The sequence below is a fragment of the Elephantulus edwardii genome, unplaced genomic scaffold, assembly GCF_000299155.1.
Source record: "Elephantulus edwardii isolate Elephantulus edwardi_28Jun2011 unplaced genomic scaffold, EleEdw1.0 scaffold00061, whole genome shotgun sequence".
In the NCBI taxonomy this organism is placed as follows: Eukaryota; Metazoa; Chordata; class Mammalia; order Macroscelidea; family Macroscelididae; genus Elephantulus; species Elephantulus edwardii.
The window spans coordinates 4,256,920-4,272,545 of record NW_006399811.1 but is presented as its reverse complement, the minus strand read 5'-3'; the positions used below and the strand labels follow the sequence as shown (position 1 = coordinate 4,272,545).

At 42.7% G+C, this 15,626-nt stretch overlaps 1 protein-coding gene across 1 annotated transcript in view; it reads left to right on the top strand.

Moving 5' to 3' along the window:
* The window catches only part of ASTN1 (astrotactin 1), a 572,154-nt gene extending 569,446 nt beyond the window's left edge, over positions 1-2,708 (top strand). The window contains exon 23 of the mRNA XM_006887713.1: positions 2,471-2,708. Coding sequence (XP_006887775.1) covers positions 2,471-2,708 — 238 coding nt within the window. The remainder of the gene's footprint in view (positions 1-2,470) is intronic.
* The last annotated feature ends 12,918 nt before the right edge of the window (positions 2,709-15,626 follow it).

Genomic DNA, 15,626 nt, shown 5'->3' with positions numbered 1-15,626 from the left:
CTGCCGCCTGGTCCAAGTATAGAATGGCATTAAGTTGTTAAAATATTGACATTTCCTTTATGGGTCTGCTCTCTTAGTTCTTAAAAATGCAGAACTAAGTGTAGGTATCTTGAGGTGTTGTGGGTTGTTCCCCCCCCCATTCTTTTTAACCCTTTCAAGGGCATCTCACTAAACACTACTTACTCACTCACTACTGGTTGACTCATAACAACATTCCATCAGGCTGACATTACACAGAAGATGGCCCATCTTTCTCCCCCGGAGTCACTGTGTTTGTTGTTGCTAGGTGCTGCTGAATCAATCAAATATGGCTCATAATGGCCCTGTGAACAACAGACCTGAACCTTGCCTGATCCTGTGCTGTCCTCATCATCTCTGATACACTTGATGGGTCTTCCTCTCTTTTTGACCCTTCTCATTTCCAAGCATGATGTCCCTTTCCAAGGAAGAGCCTCTCTTAGCAGCATGTCTAAAGAATGACTGCTGAAGCTTCTTTATCCTTGCCTCCAAGAAGCACACTGGCTGCACTTTATCAAAGACATATCTGTCTGTTCCTTTGTTAGTCCACAGGATATTCAGTCCTCTCCTCCACATCACCAGACTCAGTCTTTGCGTTAGCAGCCTAACTCCCTACAGAGTACACCACCAAAGCTTCCTGGTGAAACCCAGAGGTGGGAAATATAAGTGAACACTGTATGCATTGTGTACGAGAGTCTGGGAGCTGGCCTTCCAGTGTTCCCTGTCCCACCTCAGGGATAAGAACTCAGAAGAGTGAGTGATATACCAGTGAGGTGTCAGAGCCCTTTCCCATAATCTGTATGTCAGAACTTCATGCTGACTCATCCCCAGCCCAGACGGGTGCCTCATTTTCGGTGTCTCTGAATGTGGGTGACATTGAACCCTTCTACTTCTTTCTTTCCCAGGAACTTAGTGATGACTCAAGTGACCCCCCCCCCCTTTCCTTTTCCCATCCATGGGATTAAGGCTTAAAAGCAGTGGCCTCCTGACTTTCTAAGAATGGCTGAGAAAGGCAGTGTGGCTAGTGGAGGAAAAATATAGCAGTTGCCCCCACACCTAGTCACTCCCGGAGAAACCTGATGGTTTCAAGGACAGCCAGGACAAAGACCAGACCACAGGATAAATCATGATAAGGCTCTGGTCCTGATCAGAAAGTCCCGACCTGAGTGAATTAACAGCCCCAAATTCCAAGAGGTACCATCTTCCCCAGTCCTCCCCAAGACTTCTAGAAAAAGAGACTACCCCTAATTGTGGGCATGCCATTCTGACTTTCTCCACTCCTCCTTACTTGCCGTCCCTCTCAGACCATGCAGAAAGGCCTCTTCTTGGGACCAGTTTCTTTCTTTCTCTCTTTCACCCTCAACTCCTTTTCCAACAGTTAGCAACAGAAAGATTGCATTTTCCTGAGTGACCTTGTGGCAGCGTGACCTGAGGCCGTATTGTCTGCACCCAGACTACTCTATGATGCTGCCCCAATTCAGGCACAGTGGGTTACGGTTTTTAATCCCTTTCATTTCTTTATGCATGCTGCTTGTTAAACACATTAAACAGCGTTCAGTGATGAAAAATAGCTGGCTTTACCGAAATTTTATTTCATTTATCTTTGAAACTACTAACGCTATGATTTAAAATGGGTGTAAATTTCCATTGAAATATTGGTGATTTTCTGATTCACATCACTTCTTTATTTTGTCTTACAACATTTTATTTCTTCATTTCCTTTTGATTCCTGCTTATTCATCTTACTAATTGATGGATCTAGTCATTCATATATTAGACAGATATTAATGGAGAATTCATTCTTCTAAGTGCCAAAGATTGGACAGTAGGGCAAAATAGGCCAGGGCACTACCTTCATTAAGTTTTAAAATCTTGCACTAAAGCCAGCTACCATCAAGATAGTTCGAACTTATAGTGACCCCTTATGTGTGAGAGAAGAAATGTATTGTGGAAGGTTTTCAGTGACAGATTTTTTTTAAAAAATTATCTATCTGTCTATCTATACCTGTCTATAGCATTATCATCATCATCTGTTTATCTGTCATCTATCTTTATTTATTTTAGATCACTAGTCTTTTTTATATGTCTCTGGGTAGACTTGAACCTTTAACTAAACTTTCAGTTAATATGTAATCATGTTAATAATTTCTACCACCCATAGACTCTAATGTCTTACATCAATGGTGGCTGTTTACACTCCCAGAGAGCTCTGGAAACATACTCTATGGGGAGCTGTGTTGTTAGCATTCAAATCTCTGGCAGTTCAAATCCATTAGGAGCTCCAAGCTAGTAAGATGGGCAGTCTGCCATGTGATAAAGCTTCTAAAACCCAGCTAGAGGTCAGCTATGAGTCATTACTTTATTACTGACTCAATGGCAATGAGTTTTGAGTTTAGTTACCCTTCCAAGCCTTTAATCTTTCTCACTTGTATCTCCCCCATTTGACCCATAGGAAAGCAGGCCTCATCCTTTCTCAGCTTGGGGATCTCAGCAATTGGTGCAACGGGCTTCTTCAGGAACCCAAGATAAGCTTGCGACGCAGCGCGCTCAAGTACCTGGGCTGCCGCTACAGTGAGATCAAGCCATATGGACTTGACTGGTCAGAGCTCAGCCGGGACCTCAGGAAGACGTGTGAGGAGCAGACCTTGAGTATCCCCTACAACGACTATGGGGACAGCAAAGACATCTAGAGCATCAAGGCCAGCCAGTGAGGGGCTGCCAAAGTGAAGCTGGAGAGAAGAGGGGGCACCTGAGTTGGAGGGTGGGTTTTTAATATTTTTTTAATAGAACAGTAAAACTTCCAAAGGCAATGTCACAACCAGGAAGGATGTGACCCTTGCTTCCCACGGGACTTCTGTGTGACGTTCTCCATCTGCATGATCAGTCAACCTGCCGGCCAGCGGCTTCATGCAGCAACAGTTTTTCCATTAGGACTTAGTTATTTTGGAGTAGTTTTGCAGTTGATTTGTTTTGCTTGATTCTTTTTCTAAGAGGTTCATCGAAATGCTCAGATGAGCGCTCGACTTCCAGTAAGAGATGCATAGGTGGGTGGGACGCCTGCAAACTGAGTCCCTGAGCCCATTGAAATTGAGGACTGGGATGCAGCCAGAACATTGTAAGACTTTTCTCGTGGTCTCCTTTGGAAGCATCTCTTCTCTTCAAACTCCCAGAAAAGACAATAAGAAACTTGGGGGAGGTGGCCCATAACTAGGCCTCATGTTTTCTCTTTGAGACCTCCTTATTGCAATCACACAGCTCACAAGTAAACCAGCCTCAATTTTTACCCTAATGAGCTGCTTCAGTTTTCAGATCCTCCCATATTTCAATTTGAGTTCTGAGGGGTTCACACATCTAACACACTTGGCTGCTAATAGAAAGGTTAGCAATTCACATCTACCCAGAGACACCTTGGAAGAAAGGCTTGGTGATCTGCTTCTGATAATGAGCCATTGAAAACTCTGTGAAATATAGTTCTACTGTGATGCCTATGGGCCACCTTCTAAGTCAGAATCAATTGGTTGACAATCTTTCTTTCTCATGTTTCAAGACAGGATTTTGTTACTAAATCCCCCTTTGGCAGGTTTCTACCCTCTCCTCATAGCAACGTGATCTTTGAGAGCCCAGAAAACACCTGCCTTCGAATCTCCTGGAACAAGATGATATTTGAATGCTAGCAAAATGCCACCTGTCTGATGCCCCTGTAAGCACTCCACGCAGGATTAGGACACAACATTCTAGAAAAGAGGTGGAGCTTATTGTTTGCTTTTGTTTAAGAAACTGTGCCTCCTTTGGATGAACTTGTAGAGACCATAAATATATAGCCAAGCACTTGGATTCGCTTTAGTTCCCTGCCTCTTGCCCTGGACAGAGAAGGCCTGATGGTATGTCACTCTGTCCAGGAGGGGCTGAGTACCTCCATGTCAGTGTTCTTGTGAACTGTAGCTATTACTGATGATCACACCTACATATACACACACCACTTCCATTTCCCTCCTAGCAAAATGTGTGTAATTCTGTTCCTTATTTTGCAGATCCTTTCCCTTGGTGACCACCAGTAGGTGGAGGTCACCATTGTTGCCACCCACTTCAGGTGCGGGGAGGAGAGGAGAATCTGGGTAGGTGAACAACACAGGCTTTTGTGCCCAATGTCTGGTCATTTTTCAGGCAGCCTAGACTTTCGGAAAGAGCACCGCAGGCCCATGTCAGCCAGGCCAGCAAGGGTGTTTCTGTGCCCACATCTCAGAGGCCCGAACATGATCTTCTTATGCCCCATCTCCTACCAGAGCTTTGCCTTGGAAGTATATGTCAGAAAGTCAGAAAGGAAGTGTGGGATCTATAAGGCCAGTCATTAAGCTAGACTGATTTTTAAAAGAGTACTAATGACAGGCCACATACAATGAGTGCTTACTGTGTACCAGGCACTGTTGCAAACATTTTACATATCATTGAATTCCCTTAACAGAACTGCTAGTCTTATCTCCATTTCAGAGAAGGAGAAACTGAGGTGATGAGAGATTATGCAACTTGCCCTGACACCCCCCCCCCCAATCTGTTGCATGCCAGAGCTGTGATGTGAATTCAGGCTGTCGGACTCCAGAGCAGAGGATTGTATCTCCTCTGTGCGTCTCCATGCTACCTTGATTGTTGTCTGTGGCATTTGGCTGTCCCACTACTAAGCCCCACAAGGTGCCTGCATCGAGAATGGCCTTTCCTCAGAAATCCCTGGGAAAGATGTGCCTGCAAGGAGGAGCCACAGTGGAGCTGGAAAGCCTGGGGGGAGCATTGGCTCTGCCTTCCTCACTGGTGGCTAGGATGACGTCTGTGATTACCTGCACGTGCCGCCTTAGGCTGAAAGCTCAGGTGGACCCACTTCCCTCCCTGCCTTCTCCCTGGAAAGGCTGAGAGATTTATTGTACATGCTCTAGTGCTCCTGCCTGACAAATCTGTCGACTTCCTGAGCCAAGAAAAGCAGAAAACTTAAGCTGTTCAGCTCTGGTCGATGCAGGCGCCTCAGCTAAAATGCCTCAAGGGACACGTTTTTTATTTTGACCTCACCATTTACAGAGATGTACATGCTATAGGCAATTGGGAACCAATTGGGCAGGGATGAGGGAAGAACTACCTTTGCTGCTGTTACTCTTCTGCTGTCCTTTTATTCAAGCCTGACTCAGAGTGAAAGGATGGCGAGGCTGCCTCAGCAGTAGGTACAATGTGAGTTGATGGACCAGGGAGATGAGCAAGGAATGAATGGAATCAATTAAGTTACCCTTTTTCTCTTCTTGATTTTGTTTTTTGCATACTACTCCCCTCTTTCTTCTTGTCCCCTCTCACAAACTCCTCTATCCTCATTTCGTCATTTCCATTTCTTTTCTGTGCACCTGTTCCCTTGTCTCCTTCTGCCCCCATGATTCTCTTGTCCCTCAGTTTCCCATTCCACTGTCCTGACTGCACGTGTGTGTCCCCGCACACAGACACTTCCAATCTCTATGGCTTGGTTTCCTTTCAGGTTAAAAAGCAGGCCAAAAAGAAAGGTAAGCATAGCATAAAAAAAATAATGGGAAAGCATTAAGCAAAGTAATATAATTATTATGAGAATCCTTATGGAGAAGAGAAAGAGAAAAGAGAAGAAAGGGCTTTTAAAGAGACAATGATAAAATGTTTTTTCCAAATTCGATACTATATGAATTTACACATATGTGGAGCCAAGTAAAACTCCAAGGAGGCTAAACTCAAAGAAATTCAGGCCAAGAGACATGTCAGTCAAATTGCCAAAATACAAGACAGGAAATACTGAAAGTAGGCAGAGAAAAGAGACTAGTTAAGTGTGGATTTCTTAGAAACCTTGGAAGCCAGAAAAGAACTAGATAGTATATTCAAAGTTATAAAGAAAGAGAGAGGGAGAGATACAGGCAGACAGACAGAGAAACAAACAAACCCACAACAAACCATTGAAGAATTTTGTTCTTAGATACACAGTCTTTCAAAAATGAAATTTAAAATATTTCCAAATAAAAACCAAAACAAAACAAAAAGCGGGCCAATATGCATAGAGCAAGGCATAGTCTTAGAAGGGTCAACTAACTACCAGAGGGCACTTGCTCTAGGAAGACACTACTTGACTTTTCCCAAAGCTTGCCTGGAGGAATGCATCCAGATTCCTCCAGAGATGGTGGTGCTCACCCAGTATTAAACCTCACATTTCCAAGCTGCCAAACATATTAAGGGAGTTGCATATGTCCACGGACACTCTCTCAGCTACAGGTCTCCCCACGAGACCTCTGGTGTTTCCTCTTGAATGTACATGGACCACTGTAATAGCATTAGCCCTATAACTGAGCGTGCACTCGTTTCCCATGGAGTTCAGTCTGTTTGTTATTTTTAGTTAACCACACTTCTTGATATTCAAATGTTCTATTAAGAAACTGAGTGTGAAGAAAAAAAAATCACTTTACTACAACTGTAGAAGGGAGAAAAATATGTGAACAACTTCAGGTATAACAGTATTGTTAAAAAGAGAATTATTGTACGATTATAAAACATAATCAACTAAATAATAAACAAAGCTGTTAGTAAGTGTTGAGTGTGTGGATGTTGCCTTGTGTTTTTCAGTAGTTTAAATCACTTTAAGTCAAGATAGGACACATATGACAATTGTTAAGGTTTTCATGTTGTTTGATAAATTCCATATATATAGTCTTGTAGCCTTCTATCCTAACTAGAAAAGAAAAATCATTTCACAGCAAGGTACAAATTTTTGTACAGAGTAATGAGTTTCTTGTTCTCTGTGCAATTTTCTCCAAATAATTTGACAATAAAATATCAGTGTTTCCCATGGACCATATGTCATGCTCCTTGGGCCATGCTGAGGGTGTAGTGTTTCTTATCACTAAATCTTCACTTTGATGAAGAAAGTAGTAGGGCCTTTGGCCCATAACCAGATGGATGCCGAGAACTATGATAGGAAGGGCATTATGATATCAGAATTTTTGGAATTGTTACATTGGAAAATATTGCAAAAATCATCCCCTGTCTCTGCACATATTCTTGTCTTGCATTCTGAAGAGACATTTGGATAAGATTGGCTATTATGATGAAGAGTCCTGGTGGTGCTATAAGCTAAGACTGGGCTACTACCCCTAAAGGTCAGCAGTTTGAACCCACCACCCTCTCCAAAAGAAAATGATGAGACAGTCTCCTTCCCTAAACATTTACATCCTTAGAAACCCTAAGTATCAGTTCTGCCCTGCCATGTATGGTGCCATGAGTTAGAATCAGCTGCACTACTGTAGATGGTTATTATGAGCCATCCAGTCACTTGTGACTTATAGTAACTCAATGTACAACAGCCCTAAAACCTGCTCTATCCTGTGCCAGCTGTACTTCTCTGACACACCTACCCTCATTAACCCAGTCATTGTATCAATCCATCTCATCAGTGATCTCCCTGTCTTTCTCCATCCCTCCATCCTTCCAGGCATGATGTCCTTCTCCAAGGACCAGCCCCACTTTGCAACATGCCCAAAGTATGTCAGACAGAGACTCAGAATCCTTGCCTCTAAGGAGCAGCCTGGCTTTGCCTTCTCTAGGATGAATCTGTTCTTCTCCTAGCAATCCATGGTCTATTCGATACTCTTCTCCAGCACCACAGCTCAAAGGCATCAATTCTCTATACTTTTTAGTCATTGTACAGCTCTCTGGCATATAGCAAGCAATTGCAAAGACTTAAGGTCTGGATCAGGCACACTTTAGACTCCAGACTGATGTCGTTGATCTTCAGTAATCTGGAGGTCCCTGACAGATGACTTTCCCAATGCAATTAATTTCTTGATTTCCTGGCTACTGGTTCCAAGAGTGTTGATTGAGGAGCCAAGCAAACGGAAGCTGTTAACAACCTCAATCTCTTCTCCATGAGCTGTTAACAACCTCAAGCTCTTCTCCATTATCATGGTGCTGCCAATTGGCCCAGTGGTGAGTCTCTTTGTTTTTTTGATGTTGAGATTCAATCCATACTGAAGGCTGCAGTCCTTGACCTTCTGCAGCAAGTGCTTCAGGTCCTCCTCCTCCGTTTCAGCAAGCAAGGTTGTGTCATCTACATAACGCAGGCTGTTGACAAATCATCAATCTTGATAGTAGATGATTATTAGGCTGTGCTTCATGGTTAATGTTGTTAGGCTCCATAGAGTCAGAACTAACTCATGACTCACCTTCTAGCAGGTTTTCGGAGGCTGTAAATTGCATGGGAGGATATGGTTGATCTTTGTCACTTAGAGCAATTGATGGATTCTAAATGGCCTGCTTTCAGATTAGCAAAGCAACTCCTTACCCATTAGGCCGTGTTGGGTCAGAACCAACCCATAATTGATCCTCTAGTAGGTTTTCAGTGGCAGGAAACCAAACTGGAGGAGATTGTCTATCCTTCCCCCATGGAGCAGCTGGTGGATTTGAATGCCATGCCTAGTAAGGGATGAGGAATATGGAAAGAGTTGCCCATTTTTTTTACATTCACAAGGCTTATTTGCAAAATTAAATGCTTTACAGAAAACTAAGGAAGAAGGATTACTATAGGTATCAGAACATTTGTGCATGTGATACTTGAATCTAAAAGGATGAGAAGGTATAGAAATCTCTCCCAAATGTACTCCTTTCATAGCCTGTCTCTAACACAGGTTCCTAACAGATTTGTGTTTAGTTGATTGCTTTGCAGCCTAGTAAGACCAAAGATTGCCTAAAATACTCCATCTATTTCTTTCTCTCTGCAGTGCAACTTTAAATGGATGATACTTTAGCTTCTACCCTACACACAATTCCCTTCCAGTTCTTCAATAAACTTAATATTATGTGCAACTACACCAGAGCACTTAGAATTCTCCTGAAAAATTAATGAGTACAGAGTCCTAATCTTTACCCAGAGCATTGGTGGCCTATTGGTTTGGAGTTGCACTGGCAATTCAGTGGCACAGAGTTCAAATTCACCATCTGCTCCATGATAGAAAGATGGGCATTCTCCTCCCATGCGATTAACTGCCTCTGAAGACCCGCTGGAGGACTGGTTCTGACTCAGTGGTACAGAGCAACAACTCTTAACCCAAGCCAGGATTGTTAAAAGAAAATGGAGACTGTGGTTGTTTTAAAGCATGTTATTGTTAGGTGTTTTTGAGTCCAGTAAGATTCGTGGTGATCCTATGAACAAGTTTAACCATTGCACTTCCCTGCACCATGCTTACAATCTCTGAGATGCTTGAGGATATTGCTGCAGTCACTGTGTCAGTCTATCCTGTGGAAGGTCTTCCTCTCTTTATCTCACCCTCCACTTTTCCCAGGAAAGAGTCCTTTTTCTAAGGACTGATCCCTCCTGAAAATATGCACAAAGTGAATGGGATGGTGTTTCACTGTTATCTTTGTCTTTATGGCGAGAAAGACTCTGTACCTCCTCGAAGATAGATTTGTTTGTTCTTTTTGACAGTCCATAGGCTATTCAATGCTCTTCTCTAACACTACATTCAAAGGCATCAAATCAAAGGCATCAATTATTGTTCTGTCCTCCTTTATTCATTGTCCAAATTTCATTCTTTATGCTTCCCATCCTACCCTACCAATCCAAGGAAATTTTTGACAGCTTTAACCAGTAGAGTATGGCAGAAGAGACAGGACATTTGAAAAGAGAAAGGGTTCTTCCCAAAATTGCTTTTCTGTTCTTTTGCCTTTGGAACTTTCTGGGAAAGAATGAGTTCATCCTACACCTAATATGTGCCAGGCATTGTGCTCAACATGATAATGGCACAATATGTTCAAATTTTCAGTGCTATTTTATAGAATTAATACTCTCAGGAAAGAGAAAAATAGATTCTCATAGACTATGTAGTTTGCATCCTGTCTCCATACCTTTTCAACATGTATGCAGAGCAGATTATCTGAGAGGCTGGGCTCTATGAGGAGAATTGTGGCATCAGGATTGGTGGAAGATCTATTAACAATCTGCATTATGCAGATTATACAACCCTGCTTGCTGAAACTGAGGAGGACCTCATGCACTTGCTGCGAAGGGTCAAGGACTGCAGCCTTCAGTATGGACTGAGGCTCAATGTCCAGAAGACAAAAATTCTCAACACTGGACCAATTGGCAGTGTCAGGATGGATGGAGAAGAGATTGAGAGTGTTCACAGCTTCAGTTTGTTCGGCTCCATAGTCAACACTCTTGGCACCAGCAGTCAGGAAATAAAAAAGCGTATCGCGATGGGAAAGTCTGCTGTTAGGGACCTCTCTAAAGTACTCAGGAGCAACGGTGTCTCTCTGGAGACTAAGGTGCACCTGATACAGGCCATGGTATTTGCAATCGCTTGTTATGCATCAGAGAATTGGACAATGACTAGGGAGGACAGAAGGAGAGTGGATGCTTTTGAGCTGTGGTTCTGGAGAAGAGTACTGAATGTACCATGGACTGCCAGGAAAACAAACAGATTCATCTTGGAGAGGATTAAACCAAGCTACTCCTTGGAGGCAAGGATTCTGGGGCTTCGTCTGACATACTTTGGACATGTTGCCAGGAGGGACGGGTCCTTGGAGAGGGACTTCATGCTTGGGAGGGTGGAGGGACAGCGCAGGAGGGGAAGACCCTCAATGAGATGGATTGATTCGGTGACTTGGGTAATTGGGATGGGTGTGTCAGGGGCAGTGCGGTTGGTGCAGGATAGAGCAGGGTTTAGGGCTGTTGTGCATAGGGTCACTATGAGTTGCAAACGACTCGACGGCACATAACAACACAACAACAACAACAATGTAGTTTGCCTAAGCTCAAAGTTAGGCAGCGCTGGTGGCTTTGTGGTAAGAAGCTGTGCTGCAATCCCTAAGGCATGCAGTTTGAGACCACCAGCTGCTCCATGGGAGAAGAATGAACAGTCTCCTCCAGTGCAATTAATTGCCTCCGAAGACCAGCTGGAGGGTCAGCTATGGGTCAATTCTGACTCTAAAGTACACAACAACAAGAACTTCAAAGTTAAGTGGAAGTACAGGCATTTTATCCAAGATCTGTCTCACGCTTAATAGTGTATACTCATTACTGTCTCTATCCTTAATAAGTTTGTTGCTTACTGAGTTTTCTAGAAAAGAAGGGACACCTCTCACTGAGATTCTTGCAGATCGCTAGTTGGCTATCTTGTGGTAGCGTGAGGAGAGAATGCGGCTGGCTCAGCGTAAACCCAGCACAACCGTTAGATAAACAACTTGGTGCACAGCTTGTTTCCACAAGCCAAGCATCCTGTCTTGTGTTTGTTGGATTAATTTTTGTTATCTGTCATAAAGACAGAAAAACAATGCAGAGTCAAGAAATGTTCTCTCCAGCTCTGTATTTCCAACTTGCCATTGATTGTGCCTCAGTGGTTCCTCTCGTCAGTTTTACATGTGCAAATATGATGACACTCTACACTTGCGGGAGAACTTAGGGAGCAGAATCCTGTTGACCCTTCATCAAAAACCCAATCCTGATTTTTAAATAAACTATGGCCTCCTGACCCTGCTTCCACCATCGACTCCTATTTAATTGTGATTTTAATGGAACCAATTGAGCAATTTGGTTTCAAATGAAACATCACTGCTGTATAGAATAACATTCTGTTGAAATGTGTAAAAGGTGACTCATTCCAAGGAATTGTGCTGAATTCCAATTTGGAGGAAAAGAGACTTGTTACCTGGATATCAGAGTATTTGCGTTAATTCTTCTAGGAATAGACAGGTTTGAGCATGCCATTTATTCTTCAAATTTGTCTTCTAATGTACTTTATGAATGCACCTGCTCTCATAGGGGTGCAAATTAGTGCAATTAGGGGAGCTTTCATGGTCAAGTGGTTAGGAATTGTGCTGCCAACAGAAGTCATTTGATTAAAATCCACCAGCTGCTTCAAGAAAGAAAGGTGGGCAATCTTCTTTTTTGTGATTTATAGCCTCTGAAAACCCCCTGGAGAGTTAGCTTTGTGTCTCTTCTGACTTGACAGCAAATAACAAGTTTCTTGTTATCTTTTGGTGTAGGAGAACCTCAGTCATATTCCACTGCTTAGAAAGATTCAAATGTTAAATTGTCAAGTCTGGGGAGCCACACAGTGTTCTCTGACCTGCCAACTTAGAGATAAAACTGCCTCACACAATGTCTTCATGGTGTTGTAGGACTTAGCTGTCCGGAGATGAGACGTTGATTGGACTTATGTAGATATTGTTTCATCCTAATGATCTCTGGGTGTAACATGGTAACTCGTGGACTCTTCACCACTCAATTACTTCTTTGTTCTCAGATCTGTTTTCCAACCTTCTATGGGCTCTGCTCTGCTCTGCTCTGCTCTGTATCACAAAGAACTCTTGCAAATTACATTTCCCAGACTCTCTTGTCAGCAGGCTTCCAGCCTGGTGGGACAATGAGAGGCAATTATGGAAAATTGGAGGAAATAAAGGGGAAGGAAGCCAGAGTATATCTCCTTCTCTCTTAGCTTTTGACTGTGGCTTCAACATGCCCTTTGTGGTTCCAGCTCCCTATATGGCCTCAGAACTCTCCCAGCAACTCCCTGCCAGGCATCAGCTCTCTCAGAGGGTCCCATCCCCTAAGCCAGGCTAAGAGTACCTCCTCTATGTGTCTCCTAAAGAGGGCAATATTTTCTGCTGCTGCTGATCATTGGTTTACCCCAACACTCCCTGTATGTGTTTTCTGCTCTCCCAAAGTCTTTCTGATTAGATTCTTGTATTGAATTTGCTCATTGGATATCAGTCCTTTTTTGTCCTCTGATAAAATGTTTTCTTCTGACTATAGTTGTTATGTGCCATTAAATTGACTATGACCCATAGCAACCCCATAAACAATAGCTCTAAAACTTTCCCTTTTCTGAGCCAAGCGTGGTTGTGTCATCTGCATAACACAGATTGTTGATGAATTTTCCACAAATCCTGATGCCACACTTCTCCTCATACAGAGCCCAGCCTCCCTGATAATCTGTTCGGCATATAGGTTGTAAAGGTATAGAGATAGGACACATCCCTGGTGCGTACATCCTTCCCAATTTTGAAGCATGTAGTGTTTCCTTGCTCTGTCCTGATGACTGCCTCCTGGTCCAAGTATAGGTTTCGTGACATGAAGCACTTGCTGCAGAAGGTCAAGGACTGCAGCCTTCAATATAGTTTGAGTCTCTATATCAAGAATACAAAGATTCTCACCTCTGAACCAAACAATGGGCAGCATCAGGATGGGTGGTGATGGGAATGAGATTGTTCACAGCTTTTGTTTGCTTGGCTCCACAGTCAACACTCTTGGCAACAGCATCCAGGAAGTAAAAAGACTTATTGCAATGGGAAAGTCTGCTGTTAGGGACTTCTCCAGAGTGTGAAGAGCCATGGTGTCACTCTGGCGACTAAGGTGCACCCAGTACTGGCCATGGTCTTTGCAATTACTTACTATGCATCAGATAGCTGGACAATGACTAGGGAGGACAGAAAGAGAATTGATGCCTTTGAGCTGTGGTGCTGGAGAAGAGTATTGAGTATACCATGTACTGCAAAGAAAATGAACAGATTCATCCTACAGAGGGTTAAACCAGGCTGCTCCATGGAGGCAAAGATTATGAGGCTTTGTCTGACATACTTTGGACATGCTGCAAGGAGGGACCAGTCCTTGGAGAAGGACGTCATGCTTGAGAGAGTGGATGTACAGTGCAGGAGAGAAAATCGCTCTATGAGGTAGATTGATTCATTTATTGGAGTAATGGGGGTTGGTGTATCCTGTACATAGGGTCGCTATGAGTCACAGGCAACTAGATGGCACATTACAACAACATTCTGGGCCAACTTTACCATCTCTGGCACACTTGCCTCCATTACCACAGTTTCTGTGTCAATCCATCTCATACAGAGTCTTCCTGCTGACCCTCTACCCTTCCAAGCATGATGTTCTTCTCCAAGGACTGCTCCCTCCTGACAATATGCCTACAGTATGTGAGATGGAGCTTCAAAATCCTTGCCTCCAAAGAGCAAACTGTCTTCACCCTCACAAGCACAGATCTGCTTGTTCTCTTGGCAGTCCTTGGTATGGTCAGTCCTCTTCCCCAATACCACAACTCTAAGGCATTGATTCTTTTTCTGTCATCCTTAGTCATTGTCCAGCTCTCAGGTGCATAGAAAACTATAGAGACTAAAGTGGATCAAGTCCACCTTAGTCTTTAGACTGACATCATTGCTCTTCAGCATTCTTGAAAAATTTTTGTTTGTTTTTATATTATACTAGTTTATTTACAAAATTGGAATACTTTGTTTTTCAGAGCAAATTCTTTCAATTTCCCTCATTCCCCCCCACCCATCAAATTGTACAATGCCACCAAACATCCTTATCCCTCTGCTTCCACCCTAACCACCCCCCCCCCCAACCCTTGTATCCTCAGACTTATTCTATAGTGGACAACAGATTTTCCAAGGCAGCTCCTCTTTTTATTTCCTAACTGCTGGTGTCAAGACTGTTGACTTTGGACGTAAACAAGATGAAAGCATTAACAACCTCAATATTTCCTCCATCTATCATGATATTGCCTATTGGCCCTGTGGTAGGGATCTTTGCTTTCTTGATGTTAAGATACAATCCATATTGAACCCTGCAGTCCTTGACCCTTCTGCAGTAAACACTTCAAGTGCTCCTCAGTTTGCAAGGTTGTGTCATCTGCATAACGCAGATTCTTGATTAATCTTTCTTCAATTCTAATGCCAAATTCTTCTTCGTAGACTCCAGCCTCCTGAATTATCTGCTCAGTATATAGATTGAAAAGTTATGAAGAAAGAATACATCCATGACACATTCCTTTCTTGATTTTTTAAAAAATATTTATTTTAAAAAAAATTTACATTGGTTTGCATACAAAATTCGTATATGTTATGTTTCACACTATCCTTCATTCACGTTGTGTTTCATACAATAATTCTCATTCATTATGTGTTATAAAATAATTCACCATTCCTTGCTTGATTCCGAACCATACAGTGTTCAGACAACAACTTCGTGGTCTAGGTATAGGTTTAACATGAGCACAGTTAAGTATTCTAGATTCCCAATCTTCCCAATGTTATTCACAATTTGTGGTGATCTGCTTAGTCAAATACAATTGCATAGTTGATAAAATATAAATTGACATCCTTCTGGTACCCTCTACTTTCAGCTGTAATCCATTTGACATCAGCAATGATATCTCTAGTACCACGATCTCCTCTGAACCCAGCTTGTATTTCTGGCAGTACTCTGTGTTTTGTTCTAGTCATTTCTGGATAATCTTCAGCAAGATTTTGATTGCATATGACATTAGTGATATTGTTCAATAATTTCTGCATTTTGTTGGATCACCTATTTTGGGTACAGGAATAAACATGGAATTATATATTCACATATATATAAAATGGAGCACAACTACATATGTATATATGGAGAGGTGTGTGTATATGTATAGAGAGGTGTGTGTGTGTGTGTGTGTGTGTGTGTGTGTGTGTGTGTGTGTGCATTTAGGGAGCTCTAGTGGCCTAGTGGATAAGAAACTGCTGCGAACCCAAAGGAGTGTTGTTCAAATACATGCTCCTTTACAGAAGAAGGATGGAGAATC